Here is a 23,761-nt window from a genome sequence, read left to right as displayed (position 1 = left end):
TGTACAGTTTTTTTTTAGCAGCAGTGTGCCCTGGGCCATTGTGAGAGAATAGTGTGGTGAGGAACAGCAAGGTGGCCTGGGTAGATTAACCCTTCCACCCAGCGCCCCCTCCCCTCCTGCCCCCAACCGCCTGCGGCCCTCTGCCTCCAGCCTCTGGCGCCTCTCTCCCCCGCTCTCTCTCTCTGTCAGGCAGGTTTGGGTATCAGGCCTCTTATATACTGTATAAATATCCACAGATTAAGATAATATTTGCTCTGTTGTGCTCGGAGAGAGGGAAAGCTGTCATTTGAAGCTTCTTTGCAGCCTCTCCCCCTCAAGCGACATAGCCTCTGATGTGGGTTGTGCCCCTAAACTACAAAAAGTGGCTTTTAGGGCTTGTATTGACCATTTCAGGGTTTCATCCATCCTTTTTATTAGGGCCGGGATGATACCAGTACCGCAATACTCGTCAGTATCATAACAAGGAAACAAAACGCAAAGCGGATTTCACTTCTTTAGGAAAACAGCCCTAATGTTGTAAACAAAAATCATATGTTGTCATCCAGAGTCACATTTATTTCGCCATGGAAAAAATATTGTGATACTGGTATCGTCACAGCCCTACTTTTATTGCCTTTTTCAATGATATAGGCTAATCAACAAAAAATGTGACTCATTGCTGTCAGAACAGAGGCTTGAGGGTAAACACAGATACAGCAGCCCATCTGTAAATAGCACACCCAACTACCTCATCCCCATATTGTTATAAAATGTTTTGTTCTTTTGCAACCCAGTATTTCTACCTGTACATCATGATCTGCACATCTATCACTCCAGTGTTAATGCTAAATTGTAATTATTTCGCCACTATGGCCTATTTATTGCCTTACCTCCCTAACCTTACTAACCTTACTACATTTGCACACACTGTACATAGACTTTTCTTTTGTGTTTTTGACTGTACGTTTGTTTATCCCATGTGTAACTCTGTGTTGTTGTTTTTGTCACACTGCTTTGCTTTATCTTGGCCAGTTCGCAGTTGTTAATGAGAACTTGTTCTCAACTGGCCTACCTGTTTAAATAAAGGTTCAATAAAAAAATACTTAAATAAAGACAACTGAAGAGATAAATAACTAACCAATAAAATTGACTTCCTTTCCATTGTTACTAAATTCCCTTGTATTATTTTATTGTATTTCCTAGTATTAACTGAGCTGGCTCTTCCCCTCTTCTCCCTCTTCCCCATTGGCCCAGGTAATCGTACAGACGAGGGTTCAGACGTGGAGTCGGAGCCGGACCTTCCCCTGAAGAGGAAGCAGCGTCGCAGCCGCACGACCTTCACAGCCGAGCAGCTGGAGGAGCTGGAGAAGGCCTTTGAGAGGACACACTACCCAGACATCTACACAAGGGAAGAGCTGGCCCAGAGGACCAAGCTCACTGAGGCCCGCGTACAGGTTACTTAGACACACAAACAGTCAATGCAACACACACTCTGTCATGGCTGCTGAGCATTATCCAGGTGTTTATCATACTAATCTAAAGAACTGTTTTTCTGTACATGACAAACATTAGTTTTTATATCCTGCTATAGTCTTACGAAATAATACAAATCTACCCATCTACAGAACCTACTCCACATTTTCAAAGTGAAAGAATTTGTATTTAAAAAATTACTACAACTAATAATAATAAAAGAAGAGATCTTGATTGTGTATGTCTTCACACCCCAGAGAAAATCTAACACTGACATAGTTTTATTGGGGGGGACAATTATACAACTTTTATTGCCAAAGACACCAGAATGGCTTTCCAAGAGGTGTTGAATCTGCTTTAAAATCGGAGACAAAGTTTGAATATAGCTTCCAATCAATGATTCCCATCCAAATGTACTGAGCTTGAAGAATTTTGACAAAAACAATGGATATGGTATGTTGCGCAAAATTGGTATCATCTTATTCAAAATGATGAACAGCTGTAGTGGCTGCCCAAGGTTCTTCCTTCAAGTATTAACTCTGGGGTGTGAAGACGTACGCAATCAAGACATCTTCATTGTATTCACTTGGAACATTTTCTTTAACCTCTCTTTCACTTCGGGAACTGTGGAGTATGTTGTGTAGATCGGAAGCAAAACAAATCCCATTTAATTCCTTTCTAGATGTAATTTTAAGGCAGCAAAATCTGAAGATTGTGCAAGGGGTATGTAGAGTTACTAGTGACTATATTCATTCATCCAAGTGCAGGTCTTTTTTACCCATATTTTACCTCCTCACCTCACCTGGGAGCTATGTCTGTGAGTCCTCATCTGTTCTAAGAAGGCCTTGACAGGGGAGGCTCCATTTCTTTACACCCAAGACTCCACTCAGGACCTGCCTGACAGCTTGTGTACCATGTGGTTTTATGTAACACTGAAGGAAAATACAGTAGAGTTATAGCAGCAGCTGTTCAGAAGGGAGGGAGGGAGAGAGAGAGGAGAAGAGAAAGAGAGCGAGACAAAGCGAGGGAGAGAGAGAGGAAATGCATTCCTGATGGATTTCTCATTTCGGCCTTTGGCCAGCATCTCTCACTTTCAAGCCTGCCGCCGCTTGTAAAACCATGTGCATATCATGGAGGGTCCCTCATCCTCTCCAGGGACCCCATGCCCTGACAACAACATTAATCAATCAGATGCTAGTAAAAAAGGGCAACCCTCTCTTCTTACCACAACCCCTCGCTCACTCCCCTTGAACCTCCCAAACTCTGAACCAGCCCGCGTGCTAACTGTTCCTCACACTCCTAACATGCGGTTAGGGGTAACTGATTCCACACATGTCTTTGTCTGTCTAGCAAACCCTCCAAACAGAAAGATGTCTGACTGCTTACTGCAGCACTCAGGATGCTGAGAGATTTATCTCATGCATATTTTCTTGTGCTATATTACATTTCAGAATGTTTCAAATATGCTTATGAGGCTAAATTGAACATGAGATTGGGAAGGTCTTTCAGTTATTATTTGATTCATCTCTTTTTCTGAAGATTCTCCTCCATTACAGTGTAAAGGATGTCTCATGAAATACATCTGGAAAAGACATGCATGTCTAATATATTTTGAGTTATGACAGATGGGTTACAATGCTTCTATTTACAATGTCATTTGGTCAAATTTTTGAATTTAGACCTTGTAGAGGGGAGCTTCTGAAGCGCATTGTGATTGGTCTCGAAGATGAAAAGATCCAGCAAAGCTGTGTAAGATTGGTTGAGCAGAGTGCCATGTAGGCTAGAGCAGGGGTTCCCAAATTGTTTTGTTTAGGGGACCACTTTAGCAATAGCAAATGTATTATGGACCCCCTCATAATATCAGAACACAACACCTACTTCAAAGTGCGATAAAAATATACTTTTTTACTATGACTTCTGCAGTGCATGGCTGCACTAATTCAGTCTCGGGCTCTGGGATAGTTTTTTTTAAAAGCCCCCCTCTTTGCATAAGAGTGAAAATGCTGCAGTTTTAAAGCTAATTTCCTGCAATTCTACACATTTTGACATGTGACAGAGAGAAAATATTGCAGTTTTAAAACTTAAATTACAGTGCATTATGTCAACAACAAAGATGGGTGGAGGGAATACAAGAATACTTTTTAGGGGAAAATATTTATCATTGATGGAGTACTGTGGATACCAATATCCCTGTGAGCCTCCCAGGCCCATGTGCATCTAAGGGTTAAGAACATACATTTTGGATGAATAATATCACATTGTATTGTATCGCAGCCTCTAAACTTTTTTCACTGATCCAAAATTCAGTTAATCTGTTGTTTAATACACATAAAAATACTAATAATTTAGATCTACCCCACTGGGAACCCTTGGGCTACAGAGCATAGAGAGTCCTCTGTCTTGTCCATGTTCCAGGCACTTCACAACCATATTTGTAGGTCAATTACATTGACATTTTAGAGAGAATCCCTTCAGGCATTTGACTCTTTCGAATATTTCTGGAAATTGATGGTAATTTGAAGTCTAAAAATGAAATAAAAAAAAACAAACAAGGTTGAAAACTAAAAGGAAACTTTTTCTCTCCTGCGAGATAATAGAGCTAAATGATGTCATGTGAAAACCTGAGGTATTTAAGTCATGGACATCATTTGTTAATGCAGTTTCCCTCATCATCTAATTTTGAAACGCTTTGAAAGTCTCCAAAGATCAAATCAAATTTAATTTCTGAGAAGGTCACCCCAAGAAACTGACTCTGGTTATCCAAAGTAAATAATGACCATCGGTCTTCAATGTTGCTCAGCGGTTTGGCAAGGTAGTTGGTAGGAGGATTTAGGACGGACTATGGAGCCCATTGTAGCATTGTTTCTTTTTCAGGAGTCATATGTGTTTTTTTCATTGGCTCTGCTAGAGCACTGCCCCATTGCATCTGAACACCAAAGACTTACCCTGCTCCTCATCAACCTGCTAAAGTCCTCAGACACATCCTCAATAAACAACCACACTGACCACGGGAAACATGTTGATATAAGAACAACTTGGTGAAGCCTCTTCTCTAAAACTGCTCCAAATTGAATCAATACATTTAAAAAAGCCAAAGGCTGGATTTTGGTGTGTGAACTTGACAGTTTTAGTGTCAGTGCGTTTTGAAGATGTCAGCCAGCTGGGTTTTCACATAGGTACCCAAATGGTCCATCTCTGGGCAGGACTGAAGAACCTTTGGCCTGAGAGCTGACCTGCTCCAGCACAGCTGCAATGACGCATCTTCCAGATGTCAACGAGTGGGGAGGCTGAGAGGGCAGTGCGGTGAGAGAGAAACCCTGCAGAATGGTGGTGTTGTAGGGTCTTAAAGATTTGAGTAGGATTTGAGGTGGTGGTTACGGCTTACCCTGTTAGTTGTTTTTGATCTCTAGGTGATCATATATAAAGCAGGGTGTGTGGTATACACTGCAGTCAGTAAAAGTACTATTATCTGTAAGGGTATATGGGCCCACTCCAAGCGGAGAGCTCTTGTGTGGAAGGGTGCTGAGGAGGACTCCTGGTTTAACGAGAAGTGACAAGTGTTTGGTTTACCAGTGACTCCACAGCCCAAACTCACTGCCCCATAAACTCAGCCAACCCAAAAGCCCTCTCCTCCCTGCCGCTGCCTGCCATCTTGTGTCACACTATCTCATCCATCTTCATCAGGCCCACCACCCCCTAAAACACAGCTCCCAGCAGCTACCAGCAGCCCTTTCCTGGCCCCACCACTGTTTTATCACCCCAACTGACAAATTGCGGGATCTGATCCATATCTCACAGCCATTAGTTCCAGGTTACCGGTCCCTATAAATCTAGCTACCAGTCTCCTGCTCTGAGCACCCCACTCTCTGTGCTGCCATTCTGCATCTGAAATAAAACACTCATTCCTGACTGGATCAGGCAGTGGAGTCCTTCCAAAGACTATTAAGAAGAGAAAAGAGCATCACTTGTGTCTATCCTTCAGAAGTTTGGGCCAGGTGGAGGGGGGTTGCTGTTGAGTGAGGGAGGGAGGGTAGAGAACAGAGGGAGGGAGGCCAGAGCCTGGGCCTTAGCGCTGTAAATCAGTGCTCCTCTCCTCCTCACACATGAAGTGAATTACATTCTCTTCTATTTAGGCTGAAGTTTTTACGAGGCCGACTCTTCCTCTTCTGAGGAGGCTCATCTGAGCGGTGGCGGCGCTGGCTGGCTCGCTTAGCGAATCTGTCACATAGATCCCCTTTCATTACCAATAAACATTCTGCATGTAGCTATTATAGTTAGAGGGATCTAATAAGGTATAAGCATAGCCTTTTATGAAGCGTAGAAATCAATTTGGGGAGACGTTTTTCTCTCTATCTGGAGAGTGCGCTAGGCTTCTGATGCTAGCCGCGACACAGAGAGTAGAGGATCCTGCTTTGTTTGTCTCTGTGGTGCCCTGTCTCTGATCTCTGAGGCCTCTATGGAGAGGCTGAGGAGAGATCCCAGCACTACCTCATAGTGTCACAGGATAGATTATAGACTATCTATTGAATGTCTTATTTTCATGTTGATCAACCAAATCTTGCAGAGTTCCATCTTGACCCATCTTGTCAATCCCCCAAAACTGAAAGGGACATATTGTCACACATTCATCAAAGACAGATATATTCATTTTATGTACTTTAGGATAAACACAATGACGTCATAGAGATGTATCATGAAATAGAGATTTACCAGGTTGTTTCTATGCTAGGTGATTACCAATGGCAGGAGAGAATGGTATAGTAGGATTCAGTAGTAACAATAGCAGAGCCCACCCAAGCCAACAGGCATCCATGTTCCCACCAGTCTGGTTTTATGTCGGTTCCATAAAGGAATGGATAGCGTTTATGTAGATTGTGGAGGAGAAATTGTTGCAATGCATCCGTGTGAATGTTTGAACAGTTTCTTATTATTAGAATTTAAATGACTTTCCTTCAGTCCCTCTGTATTCCTGATACTTATCGAGCTAATCCCACTCTCCTCCCAAATTCACACTCCCAGCCTCTCTAATTAGCATAGTGTCAGTCTGGCAGGCAGGCAGGCAGAGAGAGAAACAGCCAGAGCCAGTGAGGGTGGGTAGTGCATGGTATAAAACCGATGAGGATTTCTATGTTGTTTTGCCTCTTTGCACTACTGTGTTCATTGTGTTTGTGGAGTGCACCGTTGAGAATACATGAGAAGAAGGGTTCATCCTTGTTTTTGTAGCGCATAGTTCACTTTGTGAAATGTGTACACGTGGCACCGTTGTCTTAAGAAACGTAGAATTGTTACAATAACTTTAAATAAAGACAATTAGATCCTGTTTGAGACAAAGGGATTGAATGCAAAGTAATGTCATGCATTGCAGTGTTGTGTTAGTGTTATCGTAGATCAGTGGTAAGCGAGTGGGATCCTCAGCTCTGTAGAGTCCATTGTGTTAGTGTTATCGTAGATCAGTGATAAGCGAATGGGATCCTCAGCTCTGTAGAGTCCATTGTGTTGTGTTAGTGTTATCGTAGATCAGTGGTAAGCGAGTGGGATCCTCAGCTCTGTAGAGTCCATTGTGTTAGTGTTATCGTAGATCAGTGATAAGCGAATGGGATCCTCAGCTCTGTAGAGTCCATTGTGTTGTGTTAGTGTTATCGTAGATCAGTGGTAAGCGAATGGGATCCTCAGCTCTGTAGAGTCCATTGTGTTAGTGTTATCGTAGATCAGTGATAAGCGAATGGGATCCTCAGCTCTGTAGAGTCCATTGTGTTGTGTTAGTGTTATCGTAGATCAGTGATAAGCGAATGGGATCCTCAGCTCTGTAGAGTCCATTGTGTTGTGTTAGTGTTATCGTAGATCAGTGGTAAGCGAATGGGACCCTCAGCTCTGTAGAGTCCATTGTGTTGTCTTAGTGTTATCGTAGATCAGTGGTAAGCGAATGGGACCCTCAGCTCTGTAGAGTCCATTGTGTTGTGTTAGTGTTATCGTAGATCAGTGGTAAGCGAATGGGATCCTCAGCTCTGTAGAGTCCATTGTGTTAGTGTTATCGTAGATCAGTGATAAGCGAATGGGATCCTCAGCTCTGTAGAGTCCATTGTGTTGTGTTAGTGAGTGAGGTCTAGAGAAATCGTGGAATACAGACCCAGGCCACCCTCTCAGATAAGATATTCCATCCCACTGGGCAAAGACACTTCAATTTCTAATTTTCATTTAAATTTGGTTGAGTTGTCAACTAACATGAATTCAACGTGAAATCAACAAGAAAATGTACCATGTCATTGGATTTAGGTTGGGTGAAAAAAATGCTAAATGCCCTTTTTTTTTTACCCAATTAGTTTTCCACATTGATTCAATGTCATCACATTGATTATTTGTGTTGAAATGAATTGGAAACAATGTTGGTTAACCAGTTTTTACCCAGTGGGATTAAAGGATACACTGTATATGTGCCACTGCCAAATCAAAGATACAGAAAAGCAACTGTTGTTAACACATATCTCTCCAGACCTTCACTTCACTAGACTCGGGGACATGTTTCCAGGACCTTTAACTTGCCTGACGTTCGTTCCAGCCTTCATTTCCCCCAACCCCCCCCCTACAGTCCCATGCCACCCCCTCCATGTCTGGGCTCAGCTCAGCCCAGTAGCTCAAAGCGGGTCTCTTTTTGTCTCCCAGGCTCCACTAAGCTCTAGTCCTAAGAGATGTGGTTGTGCCCCAGGTTTTCTACCATCCCCCACCCTCCAACTTCCCCCTGAACATAGTCCATGTTAGTCCAAGTGTAGAGGAAGCCAGGCAACCAGCAAACCTCTTTCACTGGCAAAACAGGTCAGAGATGGATGCTGTAGTAGCATACTTTGAGGTGAAATGGAGGAGGGATGAAGCTCTCTCTCTGTAGTGTAGAGGAATTCAACCGGATTGGGGAGAGCAGTGGAGAATATGTGGTCCAAGGTGACTTTGTGAGTTCCAGAGTACAGCTTCAAATCCTCCTCCTGTTTGTGTTGTGTGTCGCATGTTTGTCTGTGTGTGTGCACTCGTGCGTGTGCATATGTGCGTGCATGCCTGTGTGTGTTTGTGTGCCTGTTTATCTCAGTGTCTGCTGTTGTAGAGCTCATGGCTGCTGGAGAAAACATTCCATCTCCTCTGAATCAGCAGTGACGCAGGGCCCCCTCTCGCCCAACAATACAGTATTGACCTGGTCACATTGGGCCCAATGTTTGCCAGCGTTAACTCGATAGCGGTGCAGCCTTTGGCATTTTAGTTGACTTGAGTAGCTAGGCGTCGCAGCGGGCTCGTTCAAAGCCTCGGAGTAAATTCACTTAGACAGATGCGCTTCACAGACTCCCCTCTCATTAAAGTGGATGGGTGACAATGGGTGCCGCAGGGCATGGGAGGCAGATGTTGAGACATCACCATGCACCACTCTGAACATCCTATTATGTCATTATAGACTGACATGAGGAGGGGAGGGACATTCTATCAGAAAATGTTGTAAATTGTGTTTCGGAGGATTTCATAACAGTGTTAAGAAGGACCAGAAATGTACAGTTTCATAATGTGTTTTGTGAGAGAGAGAGGAAGAGAGAAAGAGAAAAGTGAAGTGAAGGAAAAATAAAAAGTGGCCAAGGCATTTCTGTGTGTTTTGTGTTTGCCATAATAGAACACCTCCTGCCTGTGGCTTGACTGAAAAAAATAAGGAAGTGTAATGGAACATAAAAGAGGGGCGGGGTGTGGGGTGAGGTTCAGAGGTCAGAGGTGAGGGTGGCACTGCAGAGCCGGGTGATTGGGCGTGTGTGGAAGGAAGGGGTGTGTCCCCATGGCAGGCAGCTGTTTGTCCAGCTCCAGCTCAGAACCAACACCACGCTCCACTACATCCCAATAGCAGCCACATCAGTGAGGGCAGCAGGGAGCCCTCAGCCATCGCAGTCCTTTATTTGGTCTAGAAGAGTTTGTTTGTTGAATGGAAAGTGTGAGGAAATGATCTGCTTCCAGAAGAGGCTTCCTGTTGGTTGGGGTTAGAAGTTGAGTGACTTATTTCTCACGAGTGCTTGGACAGTGGGGTATTATTATCTCAGTCCCTTTTTATCACGAGATGCTCTTGATGAGGCAAACAATCAAAACTGAGATTTTACTTTGTGATTGAGATCTCTGTGTATGTGAATTTATGTGTAGCATTTATTTGTGTTCAGGAGGAGAGGCCTCAATAGCAGTGAGTCTGTCCCTGTGTTAGTCCCTTGAAAGTTAGGCTCTTTAAGAGCTGTTTAAAAGGGACGCCCCTTCTTTGTTCCCAGTGTTCTGACTGGCGTATGGAATCCCTTTTGTCCACTCCTTTCATCTGGCTTCACAATAGGCCAGGCCGTTTGAAACACAACAGTAGATGAACTGCGCTGACAGTGTATTAAACTCTGATGAATTGCCAGTGCGAGGCATAGATCAATGTCCTTCAACCTTTAGCCCACATTGGGCCCAGGCCTTGTCTTGGTTAAATGGAACAGGTTGCTGGCTGTATGGCTGCTCTTTTCAAAAGGCCTGATTATATTCATGTTTTGTTGAAGCAGAAGCCTTTCTTTATTGTGCATTGTGCATTCGTAGTTGAACGTTGATAATGGTGTGTGCATTTTGATATAATTCTACATTTTATTTGGCTACCAAGATGTAAACAGTGTGCCGTTAGACTGTGAAAAATAATATGTGTTCATGTTTTTTTTATTACAGATAAACTGCTAAATCCATCCACTTTGTATAATATAATTGAAATAGTTCACTATGTATGTATTTGCAATTACATATATCTGATTATATGAGAGGGAGGGAGGGAGGGAGGGAGGGAGGGAGGGAGGGAGGGAGGGAGGGAGGGAGGGAGGGAGGGAGGGAGGGAGGGAGGGAGGGAGGGAGGGAGGGAGGGAGGGAGGGAGGGAGGGAGGGAGGATACATACTATTGACAAGAGACATTCTTGATGACATTCTTTATGGCCTCCAAGTTTGTAATAGGTTCACAAACATACTTGAGATGTCTGATATGCAGCTTGTGGCCCCTACCTCTGACCCCTTAAGGACTTCTTAGGGCAGACTGTTGACACAGATCACAGCTTCAGCCACTTAAGAACAACAGGGCCTGCATGGACCTCCATGCAGGCTCCACCATCTCTCACAGCAACAGGCAGATGAATCACAGGTGGTAGGACTACACACTCAATTCATCTGGAGCATTCTGGAATCATAGATCCATGTGATAATATATACATTGTGTTAATATATTCACCTATTCCTTTGCACAGAACATGAAGAGAAAATGATGGCTATTCTGGTATACACAACCTTGTGCTTGCTGAGAGTTAAAGGGCGCTTCACTCTTACAGATGGCTTATCATAGAGTAGCTAAACTGAGTGGAAGGTAGACATTCTCTCTTTCTCTCTCTCTCTCTTCTCTCTGTTTGTAGTTTGTCCACTTCGTCCTCCTCATCAGTTCTTTCTCTCCAGGTGTGGTTCAGCAACAGAAGGGCCAGATGGCGCAAGCAGGCAGGAGCCAATCAGCTGGCTGCCTTCAACCACCTGTTACCTGGAGGCTTCCCGCCCACGGGGATGCCCAGCCTACCTACCTACCAGCTACCTGAGTCCTCATACCCCGGCACTACACTGTCACAGGGTAAGACACACACACATGCGCACACACTCACACACACGCCTCCACATCTGCTTATCCCAGAGTTTTGGGCTCAAATATTTGTGTAATAAGGGCGTGTTCTAATCTACTCTCGGTATCACTTGGGTTACAAATATCTATGGTACAGGGGCGGTTATCTATGGTACAGGGGAATCCGTTATTAGATAGTGGCAACGCGGAACACTTATGATTATGAAAATGGTCTTTGCCTGCAATGCAATGCAGGGAAGAAAACGATATGACAACAATAATGTCTAATGTAACTGGCCCCTCTAACAGTAAAACTGGCCCCAGCTTGGCCCCCCCCAGTTGAAATGGTCTAGAACCGCCACTGCTATGGTATGTCTGCTACACGTTTAGAACATGTTAACAGAATGTTATCATAAAACGGTTATGTGCTAAATATAGGATCTATACAGCAACTAGCCTTTGTTACACGATGACAGGGAAACAGCCTAAGGGTTTAACGGAGTTTCAAATCAAATCAAGAGCAGGATATTTCTAAGCTACATTCAGTATGAAAAGGGGTCACATTATGTCTGAGCCGGCATAAGCCACTGCTAAAACATAATTTTATCTCCTTACTTTTAGTGTTTGATCTGAGTCTGGGGGTTTGAGACCATTAAGGTGCAATAAGTTGTTTACAAGGCTGAGGTTTGAGAACAGTATAGTTAGTAGTGGTTCTCTTGTCTCACTTCCTTACCCATGCTCCGTGTTGTTGTTATTGGTTCAGATGGCAGCAGTACGTTGCATCGGCCCCAACCCCTGCCTCCGTCCTCCATGCACCAGGGCGGGCTCTCTGACGGCAGCTCCCCCTACGGCCTCTCGTCCAATCGCCACAGCTTCTCCAGCTACTCAGACACGTTCATGAGCCAATCAGCTGCCAGCAACCACATGAACCCGGTCAGCAATGGCCTCTCCCCACAGGTCAGTTCAAGGCCAAGGGCACAAGTCTCTGCTATTTCCTCCCTGTCTCGCCTCTTTTGATATGGATGTGTACCGTAAGCTACATAAAGTTACATTTTTACAAAAAATGCTTCTGATATAGACATCTGACCATTTTAATGATTCAATGACCCAAGGTTAAAATTGTGTATATTTGCTGAACCACCACTCAATTCGAAAAAGCAACACAGTAATAGGCTTCTGTGTGTCGATTCATCAGCTTTTATTCTAGCTTCTAAAGCTCTGGGTTTTCATTGGCTCATTTAAATTGCTACAATTGTAAAACAATTGGATTAACATCAACAAATTAAAATTAATCTTGATAGAGGCACATCTGCTCCAAAACAGCGTTTTCCTCTTTCCTGGGACATCAAAATCCTACTTCGAACATGAGAAACACATGTGAATGAAATAATTAGCTAAAGCTTAGAAATGAAGGCACTTAATCTTCTTCAAGTAATTGTTCAAAGTTTTTAGACCTTAGTATTATATGGTATTCCATTAATCTTGTACGACAGTTGTCTTCAGCTCTCAGTCTGGGCTGTGTGCAGTATCTGCCTGTAGAGAAAACGGCTGGCTACGGTAGGCTTGTAGAGGAGGGACTGTAAATGTGTGGGGGGCTGTGTAGGGCTACCCTGCTGCCCTCCATGGCCTCCTAACCCCCCAGTCATGCTGCTTCCCTCTCCTCTCCTGTCTGCTCGGCCCTCCACACAGTGATACGGTGGAGCATTAGAGTAATTAGATGCGTTGCTGTCCAAATTGGAGTTTGAATTAATAGGCATTGGATTGCCTTCTCACCGAGCAATTCTCTTCTGTCGGAGAAAATACAATTGCTTTGCCCCTGTGTGCACTTGTATGTGTTAGCATGTGTGTGTGTGTGTGTGTGTGATGTGTTTCTGAAAAGCTGGAGATTCCACATGCTATCTTCTTTGGGCACCTCATTAAGGAGCGTTTAAATGTGACTCTTTGTAAGGGATCGAGCCTTAAGTAGGTAGCACAGACTGTAAAATGATTTGTATTGAGGCAATTCGTGTGTAAGGAGTTAATTATACACAATTACCCATCAATACTGGCCAGTCTTGCCCACCCTCACCAACAAGATGTGGTTAACAAGCAGAAAATAAGATTGAAATGGTGTGTAAAGAGTTGAAAATGAATTTCATTACTGCATTTGTCCGCAATTCCCCGTCATTCACACGTGTTTTATTGGGAGTTTTTTTCTTTCTTCAAATATTTCTCAAGCAGATTGGAAACATTCTTGGTATTACCCCTCTTTCTTCGTGGAAGAAAGAATTAAGGATTTTGGTGACAAAAAATGAGATTTTCTCTCCTGCTGGAGCGTCAGAGGATAACATGGAGGCTCACAGGGTGTTTGATTGTTAATCGTGGCACAGGGGCTTTAAGTGCTAATGCGCTCACTGCAAACCTGCAGAAAACACCAGGAACGCTTTTTTCATTAATGGCTCTACAGTACTGAATACGGGCTGACGATACAGCAGCTCCCTCTCTCTCCCTCTCTTCCCAAGCATTCCATTATGTGTTTGGATAATACACACTTCCTGTTTAGCACTGGGGATTAGAACCTTGAATAACTGTAGAAAATCATTTTCAATATTCAGTAATTATATTAAGTTGGTTTAAAAAAAAAAAAAAATTCAAAGCAAAAGGTGGTTTATTGTAATACATATTTGGGTTGTTAATAAGACTGGTATTTGACAGGTATGCTTTAATACCAACACAGAGGTATAATATTTCATATTTAACCCCTCACACTATAGCCATGTGACATTCCTTTCACTCTTTCATGGATGTTCTCTGACAGAGGATTCAGAGTTCACACTGCCTCAATGCGCACACACACACACACACACACACACACACACACACACACACACACACACACACACACACACACACACACACACACACACACACACACACACACACACACACACACACACAGTCACACAACTCCGCCTGTCTAACTATCTGTCTGTAGTTAAACACATGTCGCTTTCAGTTCTCTCAAATGCATCTCATCTTGAATGTTGTTATTGACGTTGATTTAGTTTCACATTGATTGGGACTGTGATTTTTTGTGTTAGATAGTTTATATACTGTGTTTTCACTCTCCTGTCTTCCTCCTTCGATGTAATGAAATACCAAACCAATACAAACAGACTCTCCATCATGATGGAAATTATAATTTTATATTGTGGGTTTTCAGACAGCATCTGTCCAGAGGAGACATGCCTGTTTGTTGGTATGTGTGAGCTATTTTCTCTAGTGTCTGGTACTGATGGGCGACCCGTTACTGGTAAAGATTGACAACATTCTGTGATTCCCAGTAAATGGTCTGTGTTGGCCAACTACCAAGTCTGTAATGGAATCCTGCTGCGTTCAGCATTGCCGACAGGTGCTTGCACCCATCCCAATCCCGTAACATTTCCCGACAGTGCATGTTTTCCCATTACGGCCGCTGGAAAAGCCATCCACACCGGCACAGGGGTTGTTGTCATGTGAGATATAAGTTTGGCTGGTTTGAGAGAGAGGCACTAGCTATGTCAGGGGTGGGTTGGGGGGTTAAGCTGTGCTTGGCTGGTCCAGAGTTATGAGAGTAGATTTGTTGTGTTGGTCCTGTTTCATTTGGTGTCACAGCAGGCGTTGGATAGAGGCCAGGAGTATGAGGTGGAGACTGAAAACATTAGTATTGCTTTTTTGATGGAGGGAATTTTGTGTCAATCACCTGGAACTCTCTTGCTTTGAAGACCTGAGAGGATTTCATTCACAGCAAATATTTCCCAAACTTTTCATTTGTGAAACATATTTTGGAAGTCTTCATAACATACTCCCAATGACATACAAACTATAAGTGGCACGCCTGCTCCCACTACCCACGCTCCAGGGCGCCAGGCTACCCGTCATTATACACACCTGTTACCATCATTACACGCAGCTGTGTTCTTTGGACTAACCTGGACACCCTCAGTTTGTTGATTACCCCTGCATATATGTCTGCTCCTCTGTGTTGTTCCCTGTAGTAGCACTGTTTGTCGTGTCGTGTTTATGTCCAGACGCTGTTCTTGTTCCGTTGCATGTCCGTCAGTATTAAATGGATCACTCCCTGTACCTGCTTCTCATTTCCTGCGTTGGGCGTTACAATAAGTTGTTACGAGCTATATAAACAAGTATGCCATGCTGTGGCGAAAGCTTCAGTTCCGATTCCTTTTACAGTACCTTAATAAGCAGAAAGTAATTGGTTAAATAATGAAGGCGTGACTGAAGAACTCATTGACAACAACTTATGTCACGTTCGTCGTAAGGATGGGACCAAAACGCAGCGGGAATGTGTATGCTCATCTTCTTTATTATGAAGAAAACCAAAATAAACACTAAAACAAAAAACAAACCCATGAAAAAACACCCCTACTAAATAGGACCTCTAATTGGAGGCAACGAGGAACAGCTGCCTCCAATTGAAGGTCAACCCAATAAACTAAACATAGAAATAGAAAGACTAGAACGAATATAGAAATATACTAACATAGAACATTAACCAAAAACCCCGAAACACATAAAACAAACACCCCCTGCCACGTCCTGACCAAACTACAATAGCAAATAACCCCTTTACTGGTCAGGAGCGGGAATGTGTATGCTCATCTTCTTTATTATGAAGAAAACCAAAATAAACACTTAAACAAAAAACAAACCCATGAAAAAACACCCCTACTAAATAGGACCTCTAATTGGAGGCAACGAGGAACAGCTGCCTCCAATTGAAGGTCAACCCAATAAACTAAACATAGAAATAGAAAGACTAGAACGAATATAGAAATATACTAACATAGAACATTAACCAAAAACCCCGAAACACATAAAACAAACACCCCCTGCCACGTCCTGACCAAACTACAATAGCAAATAACCCCTTTACTGGTCAGGAGCGGGAATGTGTATGCTCATCTTCTTTATTATGAAGAAAACCAAAATAAACACTTAAACAAAAAACAAACCCATGAAAAAACACCCCTACTAAATAGGACCTCTAATTGGAGGCAACGAGGAACAGCTGCCTCCAATTGAAGGTCAACCCAATAAACTAAACATAGAAATAGAAAGACTAGAACGAATATAGAAATATACTAACATAGAACATTAACCAAAAACCCCGAAACACATAAAACAAACACCCCCTGCCACGTCCTGACCAAACTACAATAGCAAATAACCCCTTTACTGGTCAGGATGTGACAGTACCCCCCCCCCCCCAAAAAGGTGCAGACCCCGGATGCACCTCAAACGAAAAAACACAAAAATAAACCCCAAAACAAAAAGAATCCCAAACTAAAGGGAGGGAAGGGAGGGAGGGGGGGCACTGTCACCGACGGTTCTTGTGCTACACCCCCCCCAATCCTCCACTATGGAGGTGGCTCAGGCTCCGGCCTTAGTCCCCAACCTAACCTGTCCACCCCCGCTGAAGGCTCAGGGCTGAGGCGCGTCGCTGGAGACCTCGGGCTGATGCGCGTTGCTGGAGACCTCGGGCTGATACGCGTCGCTGGAGACCTCGGACTGGAGGGCGACTCTGGGAGCTCCGGACTGGAGAGCGACTCTGGGAGCTCCGGACTGTAGGGCGACTCCGGGAGCGCCTGTTCCGGACTGTAGGGCGACTCTGGCTGCGCCGGTTCCGGACTGTAGGGCGACTCTGGCTGCGCCGGTTCCGGACTGGAGGGCGACTCTGGCTGCGCCGGTTCCGGACTGGAGGGCGACTCTGGCTGCGCCGGTTCCGGACTGGAGGGCGACTCTGGCTGCGCCGGTTCCGGACTGGAGGGCGACTCTGGCTGCGCCGGTTCCGGACTGGAGGGCGACTCTGGCTGCGCCGGTTCCGGACTGTAGGGCGACTCTGGCTGCGCAGGCTCCGGACTGTAGGGCGACTCTGCAGGCTCCGAACTGTAGGCCGTCTCTGCAGGTTACGGACTGTAGGCCGTCTCTGCAGGCTCCGGACTGTGGGCCGTCTCTGCAGGCTCCGGACTGTGGGCCGTCTCTACAGGCTCCGGACTGTGGGCCGTCTCTACAGGCTCCAGACTGTGGGCCGTCGCTGCAGGCTCCAGACTGTGGGCCGTCGCTGCAGGCTCCAGACTGTGGGCCGTCTCTGCAGGCTCCGGACTGTGGGCCGTCTCTGCAGGCTCCGGACTGTGGGCCGTCTTTGCAGGCTCTGGACTGTGGGCCGTCTCTGCAGGCTCTGGACTGTAGGACATCGCCGGAAGCACTAGACGGGGAACTGTCACCGGAAGCTCTGGACAGGGACTGCACACTGAAGGCCTGATGCGTGGGGCTGGCATTGGAGGCGCCAGACTATTTACACGCACCACAGGGCTAGTGCGAGGAGCAGGAGCAGGACGTACTGGACTGGGCTGACGCACTGGAGGCCTGGTGCGTGGTGCTGGCTTTGGAGGCACCAGACTGGAGACACGCACCTCAAGGCTAGTGCGAGGAGCAGGAACTGGATACACCGGGCCATGAACAAGCACTGGAGGTCTGGAGTGCACAGCCTGCACAACCCGTCCTGGCTGGGTGGTAACAGTAGCCCTGCACGAGTGGAGTGCTGGCACAGGGCGAACTGGGCTGTGCAGAGGCCTGATGGCTGCCGTGCATAGAGCAGGCGCAGGGTAGCCTGGGCCTAGGAGACGCACTGGTGGCCAGATGTGCTGCGCAGGCATACTCCTACCTGGCTGGATGCCCACTCTAGCACGGCACTTGCGAGGGGCTGGGATCGCTCTCACCGGACTGTGCGTGCATATGGGCGAGATCGTGTGCACTTCCGCATAGAGGCGCTCTCATGATCCGCTGCTCCCCATAATAAGCACGGGGAGTTGGCTTAGGTCTATTACCTGACCTGGCCACTCTTCCCGTGTGCCCCCCCAACTTTTTTTATTGGGGCTGCCTCTCACACTTGCCAATCTGCGCGTATAATGCCTCGTAATGACGCCGCTCCGCCTTGGCTGCCTCCAGCTCCTCCTTAGGTCGCTGCTACTCCCCAGCCTGGTGCCAAGGTCCTGCCCCGTCCAAAATGTCCTCCCATGTCCATGACTCCAAATCCCTCTGCTGCTCCTTCCTCCGCTGCTTGGTCCATTGGTGGTGGGTAGTTCTGTCACGTTCGTCGTAAGGATGGGACCAAAACGCAGCGGCAATGTGTATGCTCATCTTCTTTATTATGAAGAAAACCAAAATAAACACTTAACAAAAAACAACGACGAAAAAACTGTCCTGTAAGGCACACAGCTTACATACGGAACAACTACCCACAAAAACCCATGAAAAAACACCCCTACTAAATAGGACCTTCAATTAGAGGCAACGAGGAACAGCTGCCTCCAATTGAAGGTCAACCCAATAAACTAAACATAGAAAAGAAAGACTAGAACGAACATAGAAATATACTAACATAGAACATTAAACCTAAAACCCCGAAACACATAAAACAAACACCCCTTGCCACGTCCTGACCAAACTACAATAACAAATAACCCCTTTACTGGTCAGGACGTGACAACTTAGCTCTACGCATTTCCTGGTCCTTAAAGGCATAATGGCGCTCTTGCCTACTACTTACTAAAACTACATACTGTGTACTAATAGTACTATAGACTATTTAGAATGTACTGTTTAGTAAAAACATATGCACTAAGCAACAAATAACAACATATTACTCATCCTTGCTGAGAAGGCGTCATGTAATGCGCAATTGTGCGTTCCCCACCTTTCGTTCATATTGTAGTTCTTGTCCCCTATTCTGATTATCAGCTGTTGTCAAACACACTTGGTCGTGAAAAGACGATTCTCTTCCTCAATAGTGTGCAGCAAAATTCTACGAAATGAAAAGCCTAAATGAGTACGGCATCCTGGCAATTAAAGCATACTCAGGTTTCAAACTTTCACATACTGTAAAACTTAACATTTTGGCATACCTTAAAGGCTACTATTTAGAACATAAATATTGTCATTCGGACATGGCCAATAACTTACAGCAAAATAAATACAATTTCACATTTGTTCTAATGAAATGTAGCCTTGAATTTGTTCTAAATGTTCCAAGTTCCGACAGTCTATCTGTTATCCATTTTAAGCACAGGTAGCTATATTTTATTTACAAAGCCTACTGTACCTGGTTATGGCATGGTGAACCATCACTGTAAAAGGAAGTGTAACCATAGCTTAGGTGGTCTACATCTTCTCCAGAAACAATATCAGGTCATAGGAAACTCCTTATAAGCCTTTGAAGCACTAGCTGTTCTTGGGAGATGTGTTCTTTGGCAGCCGTTTGGGCTGAGTTCCTCTTTATTGCATGACAGGGACACCTGCTGGGAGAGGAGAGAAAACAACTGCTCCTCATGAGGCTTCAACAGTACCAAGAGTTTGTGTTCTAACCTACTTCTAAAGGAAGAAGCCCTCTGTAATGAAGTACAAACATTGCAAAGTGTTTAGACAAATCCCAGGGATGTTGAAGTTGAGGATAACATACAGCGGGACACGATACATTGTCTCTCTCTGAGTGAAATAACATACAGGAAAATACTGTCAGTTGATCAACCACACACAGGGTGTAGTGGGTTGTTGATCATACTACAGCTGAAAAACACGTCTATACCTGCCAGTTATTACTGTGAAATAAAGGAGTTTTAAACATATTTGACCCTTTGGATCAAACCTGGAATGGATCAAACAGGTCAAGAGGACTGATTAGGTCAAAGTGAAGTGATGCAGTATGTACATAGTAAGGCTACCAATCCTTATGGATTCAGCATAGATTATTTTCTATGTATTTATTTATTTTTCCCAAATGGCAAAAAGTATAACTATAAGATATTCCACAAATGTAAAGGGTTATGTGTGTTAGGATTAAACCATGCTAGTTAGTTAGCGTTCCGTTTTACCCTGTTCTTGAAGGGATGTGAGTTTTGGAATTAGAGGGACCATGTGTGTGAGGAGGGCCTGTGGTGCTGTGGGAGTGGGCTGGGCCTACACACACACACACACACACACACACACACACACACACACACACACACACACACACACACACACACACACACACACACACACACACACACACACACACACACACACACACACACACAGGGGATCAGAGGCAGAGCGGCTCTCACCCCTGCCTCCCTTTGATCTGTGTCCCTAGGCCTGCCTGGCTGCCTGCTTTGCACCGCACCACGCACGCTGACACCACGCACGCTGACACCACGCACGCTGACACCACGCACGCTAACACCACGCACGCTGACCCCACGCACGCTGACACCACGCCAAGCTGACACCACGCCAAGCTGACACCACTCACGCTGACACAACGCACGCTGACACCACGCCAAGCTGACACCACGCCAAGCTGACACCACGCACGCTGACACCAGGCTACGCTGACACCACGCTACGCTGACACCACGCACGCTGACACCACGCCAAGCTGACACAACGCACGCTGACACCATGCACACTGACACCACGCCTGCTGACACCACGCTACGCTCGCAACGCTAGCGACTTCCCCAACTGTCTAACAGAGATAAGCCAGGGGAGACTCCAAACTGCCGCTGCCGCTCTTCTCTTCCATTAGCGAGCACTGACGCTTCTTTAAAAATGGGATGAATTCTATTTAAGACGCCAACATTAGTCATTGCCAGAAAGAGGGAGAGAGAGAGAGATGGAGGGAACAATCTAGAGGCTCTGACTCCATTCCTCCCCCTCTCTGACTTCTAACAAGACATCCTGCACCTGAATACCAATGAGAGAGGGAGACTCATGTAGTCCCCCACATTATTAAAAGTTGGGCATTAAGCCTCTCACCAGGCACCATGTCAGCTGGCAAGCTCTACTGACAAGAAATCAAAGGGGATGAGTACATAGCCTGCATTCATAGCTCAGCCTCTCGCAGAGCAAGAGGGGGAATACATAGACGTTAATTAGAACTTCCATTAAAACAAATACTGTTTCAATTTGGCAAGTATAAAAAAAGATATAAGAGGCTTAAAAAAAAGAAAGAGATCTGCTGTTGGCAGCTGCCAAGAGAATCATGAGAGTGTAAATCATATCCACTGGCTATATGTTTTAGCATAGATTATTAGGGCTTGCTGCTTGTTTAACACGTCTGAACTCGGAGGAAAGGATTGCTGGTATCACAAATATACAAGCACAAACATTGGCGATATGGGGCTTTGTCTGTGTTTAGCTATGTATCAGATGGAATGGTGTTTTAGGTGCTTTTAGCGTGGGTATTTTATGTGATGCAAAGGTCAAATGTTTTTCCCAAACAGGCTTGTACTCTCCTTACCAGTTAATGGGCTCTCTATCTGTGGTTGGTTCCATGCCTGCGTTCTCTATACCTCAACCTCTAACCCCCCTAGAGCAGCTAAGTGAAACCAATACGCTCTTTGCTTCTCGTTTCAAAGAAATATCTTTGGATGTGGTTTCATTTATTTATTATCTACCAACCTTTCCCCTTCTCTTTTTTTGACAACTCTTGCCAATAGTACGTCTACTCTCTCTTTCGCTCTCTCTCTCTCTCGCTCTCTCTCTCGCTCTCTCTTTCTCTCTCTCTTTCTCTCTCCGTCGCTCTCGCTCTCCCCCTGGAGAGGCAGCTCTTCTCCCCACACCCAGATGAAAGGCTATGGCGGACAATAAAAATGCTATTTAAATGCAAGGGTGTTGTGTGCGGGTAAGAGATATTTCCTGCAGAAAGTGAGCTGTTGCATCCTGATAAATAGTCAATATAAAGGAATGCGATTTACATTTATCTTGCAGAGGCAGCCAATATACATTTCAGTAAATTCTAGAAGTTGATGATTGAAGTAGGACATGACTGAGACGGATTCACGTGTGTCCCACACAGACAAAATGACTATAAGATGGAGAATGGTATTGCCTTTATTAAAGTGTAGGCACATCGATCCTATCTTGAATACCAATTACACACCGGCGTACACTGTGGAACATACCGAAGAAGTTTTATTCCATAGATTTGTGGCATTATTTTCTCTACTCTATTTCATATTATTATAACCAAGTGTTACTATTATTATTATTAATATTCACAGTCTCTTACCTTCCACTTGTTGGAGCGGGAAGTGTTAATGCTGAGGCAGGTGAAGTGAAGTCTGGTGTATGAGGTATGCACACTGTTGTGACCTCTGTGGAAGGGGTCAGGGGGTGGCAGGGTCGCAGCAGGGCCGGGCTGCAGTCAACCTGCCTTGCTAGCCGTCTGGAGGTTGGGGATGTTGTCTGGCTGCATGTGTTTCCTGTTAGTTCCAGATGCCTCTCTGACAGGTGCATGGACGTGATTAATACTCTGTCTCTGGCCATATCTCACTCTCTCTCTCTCTCTCTCTCTCTCTCTCTCTCTCTCTCGCTCTCTCTCTCTGTCTCTCTGTCTCTCTGTCTCTCTGTCTCTCTGTCTTGTCTCTCGCTCTCTCTCCCTCTGTATTTCTCTCTCCCTCTGTATTTCTCTTCCTCCTTCTCGTGGGCCAGTTAAATTAGAATATGTGAGGTGGTTTGGTCCCCAGCTGGTTGTCTGGTGTAGCAGCCCGCTCCTCTCAGTATCCAGCTGAGAGCTATTTCACTATTTATTTACATGTAATTATGACTATGAGGTGCAGATATTAACACTGTCAAGAACAATTTGACCTGACATTTTTCACTAGGCCTGGCTCCTGCTGGTTTTAGCAAACAACCCCCCCCGCGCGCTCCCCGATCCGCCTCGCTTTCCTCTCCGAGCTGCTCCCTCACACACACAGCCCTGCCTCACTGAAACCTCTCTGCTGGAATCAGAAAATCTGCCGTTTAATTTGGCAGAAGCGCCGGTGCGAGGTGAGTTGCAGTGTGTGTGTGCGTGCGTGTGTGTCTGTGTGTGTGTTTGTATTGGAGTGGGTTGCTCTTGTTCCTGGTGGCTGAATCCATCCCATAGTAACTCAAGCATATCACTAGCAGAGAATAGAGGATTGCTCCCCACACGTTCTCCAATTGCAGCCCAATAGACGTAACCTCTGGTTAGTGAGGGGCCCTGCATGCACAGTGGGCCGTTTAGGAGGGAGTCCTTTCTCTGGCTAGTAGCAAGCAGCTGTGCTCCATTGAACACAAGGATAGACAAGACGCGTGGGGGCGGGGAATGGGTCAGAGAAGAAAATGTATTTAATCAAATCTATTACAAAGCTATTATTCTCCATTTACATTTGATGAAATATTGCTTGCTACATCCATTTGTTGACCAAAATATAAGCTTGTTTTACTACAATGTTTGTAAACAAGGTAAACACCGTATAGCCCCAAAACATGGTTACAATTATACATTTGATATCATAGATGGTCAGTCCTTGCAACTATAGCTCTTTCTATGAATTTGAGAGTGGTTCCGTTTCTCCAGCCCCATCCCATTGCAAAACAGGGGGTGGGGAGCATGCTTTGTAATGGTTTCAATGAAGGATTCTAGCTTTAGTATCTTGTGGAATTTCGTTTGATATTCTGTTTGTTTAAGTCTCCAGTTTAGCTGTTTGAAAAATGGTGCAGCTCAGTGTTTGTGGGGAGAAGTGTTAGAGAGCGGAGTAGAGAGTCTGGGGGACACTGTGGTAGTATGGCTAATGTTGTGAGAAGTGACAGCTTGTTCCAATGCCCGCTAATCATCCTCATCTGTGCCCGGCATGTCAATGCCCAGAA

General features: G+C 45.1%; 1 protein-coding gene across 8 annotated transcripts in view; it reads left to right on the top strand.

Moving 5' to 3' along the window:
* The window catches only part of LOC106583049 (paired box protein Pax-7), a 61,993-nt gene that overhangs the window by 25,713 nt on the left and 12,519 nt on the right, over positions 1-23,761 (top strand). For 4 of the 8 annotated variants that reach the window (XM_014166816.2, XM_014166811.2, XM_014166814.2 and 1 more), the window contains exons 5-7: positions 1,234-1,433; positions 10,915-11,080; positions 11,832-12,025. In XM_014166816.2, the coding sequence (XP_014022291.1) occupies positions 1,234-1,433; positions 10,915-11,080; positions 11,832-12,025 (560 nt within the window). The remainder of the gene's footprint in view (positions 1-1,233; positions 1,434-10,914; positions 11,081-11,831; positions 12,026-23,761) is intronic. The other 4 variants (XM_014166817.2, XM_014166813.2, XM_014166815.2 and 1 more) reach the window with 1 other exon arrangement.

Source organism: Salmo salar, chromosome ssa22, assembly GCF_905237065.1.
Source record: "Salmo salar chromosome ssa22, Ssal_v3.1, whole genome shotgun sequence".
NCBI classification, from domain to species: domain Eukaryota; kingdom Metazoa; phylum Chordata; class Actinopteri; order Salmoniformes; family Salmonidae; genus Salmo; species Salmo salar.
The sequence above is the reverse complement of the archived record's forward strand: the minus strand, read 5'-3'. Positions and strand labels throughout refer to the sequence as shown.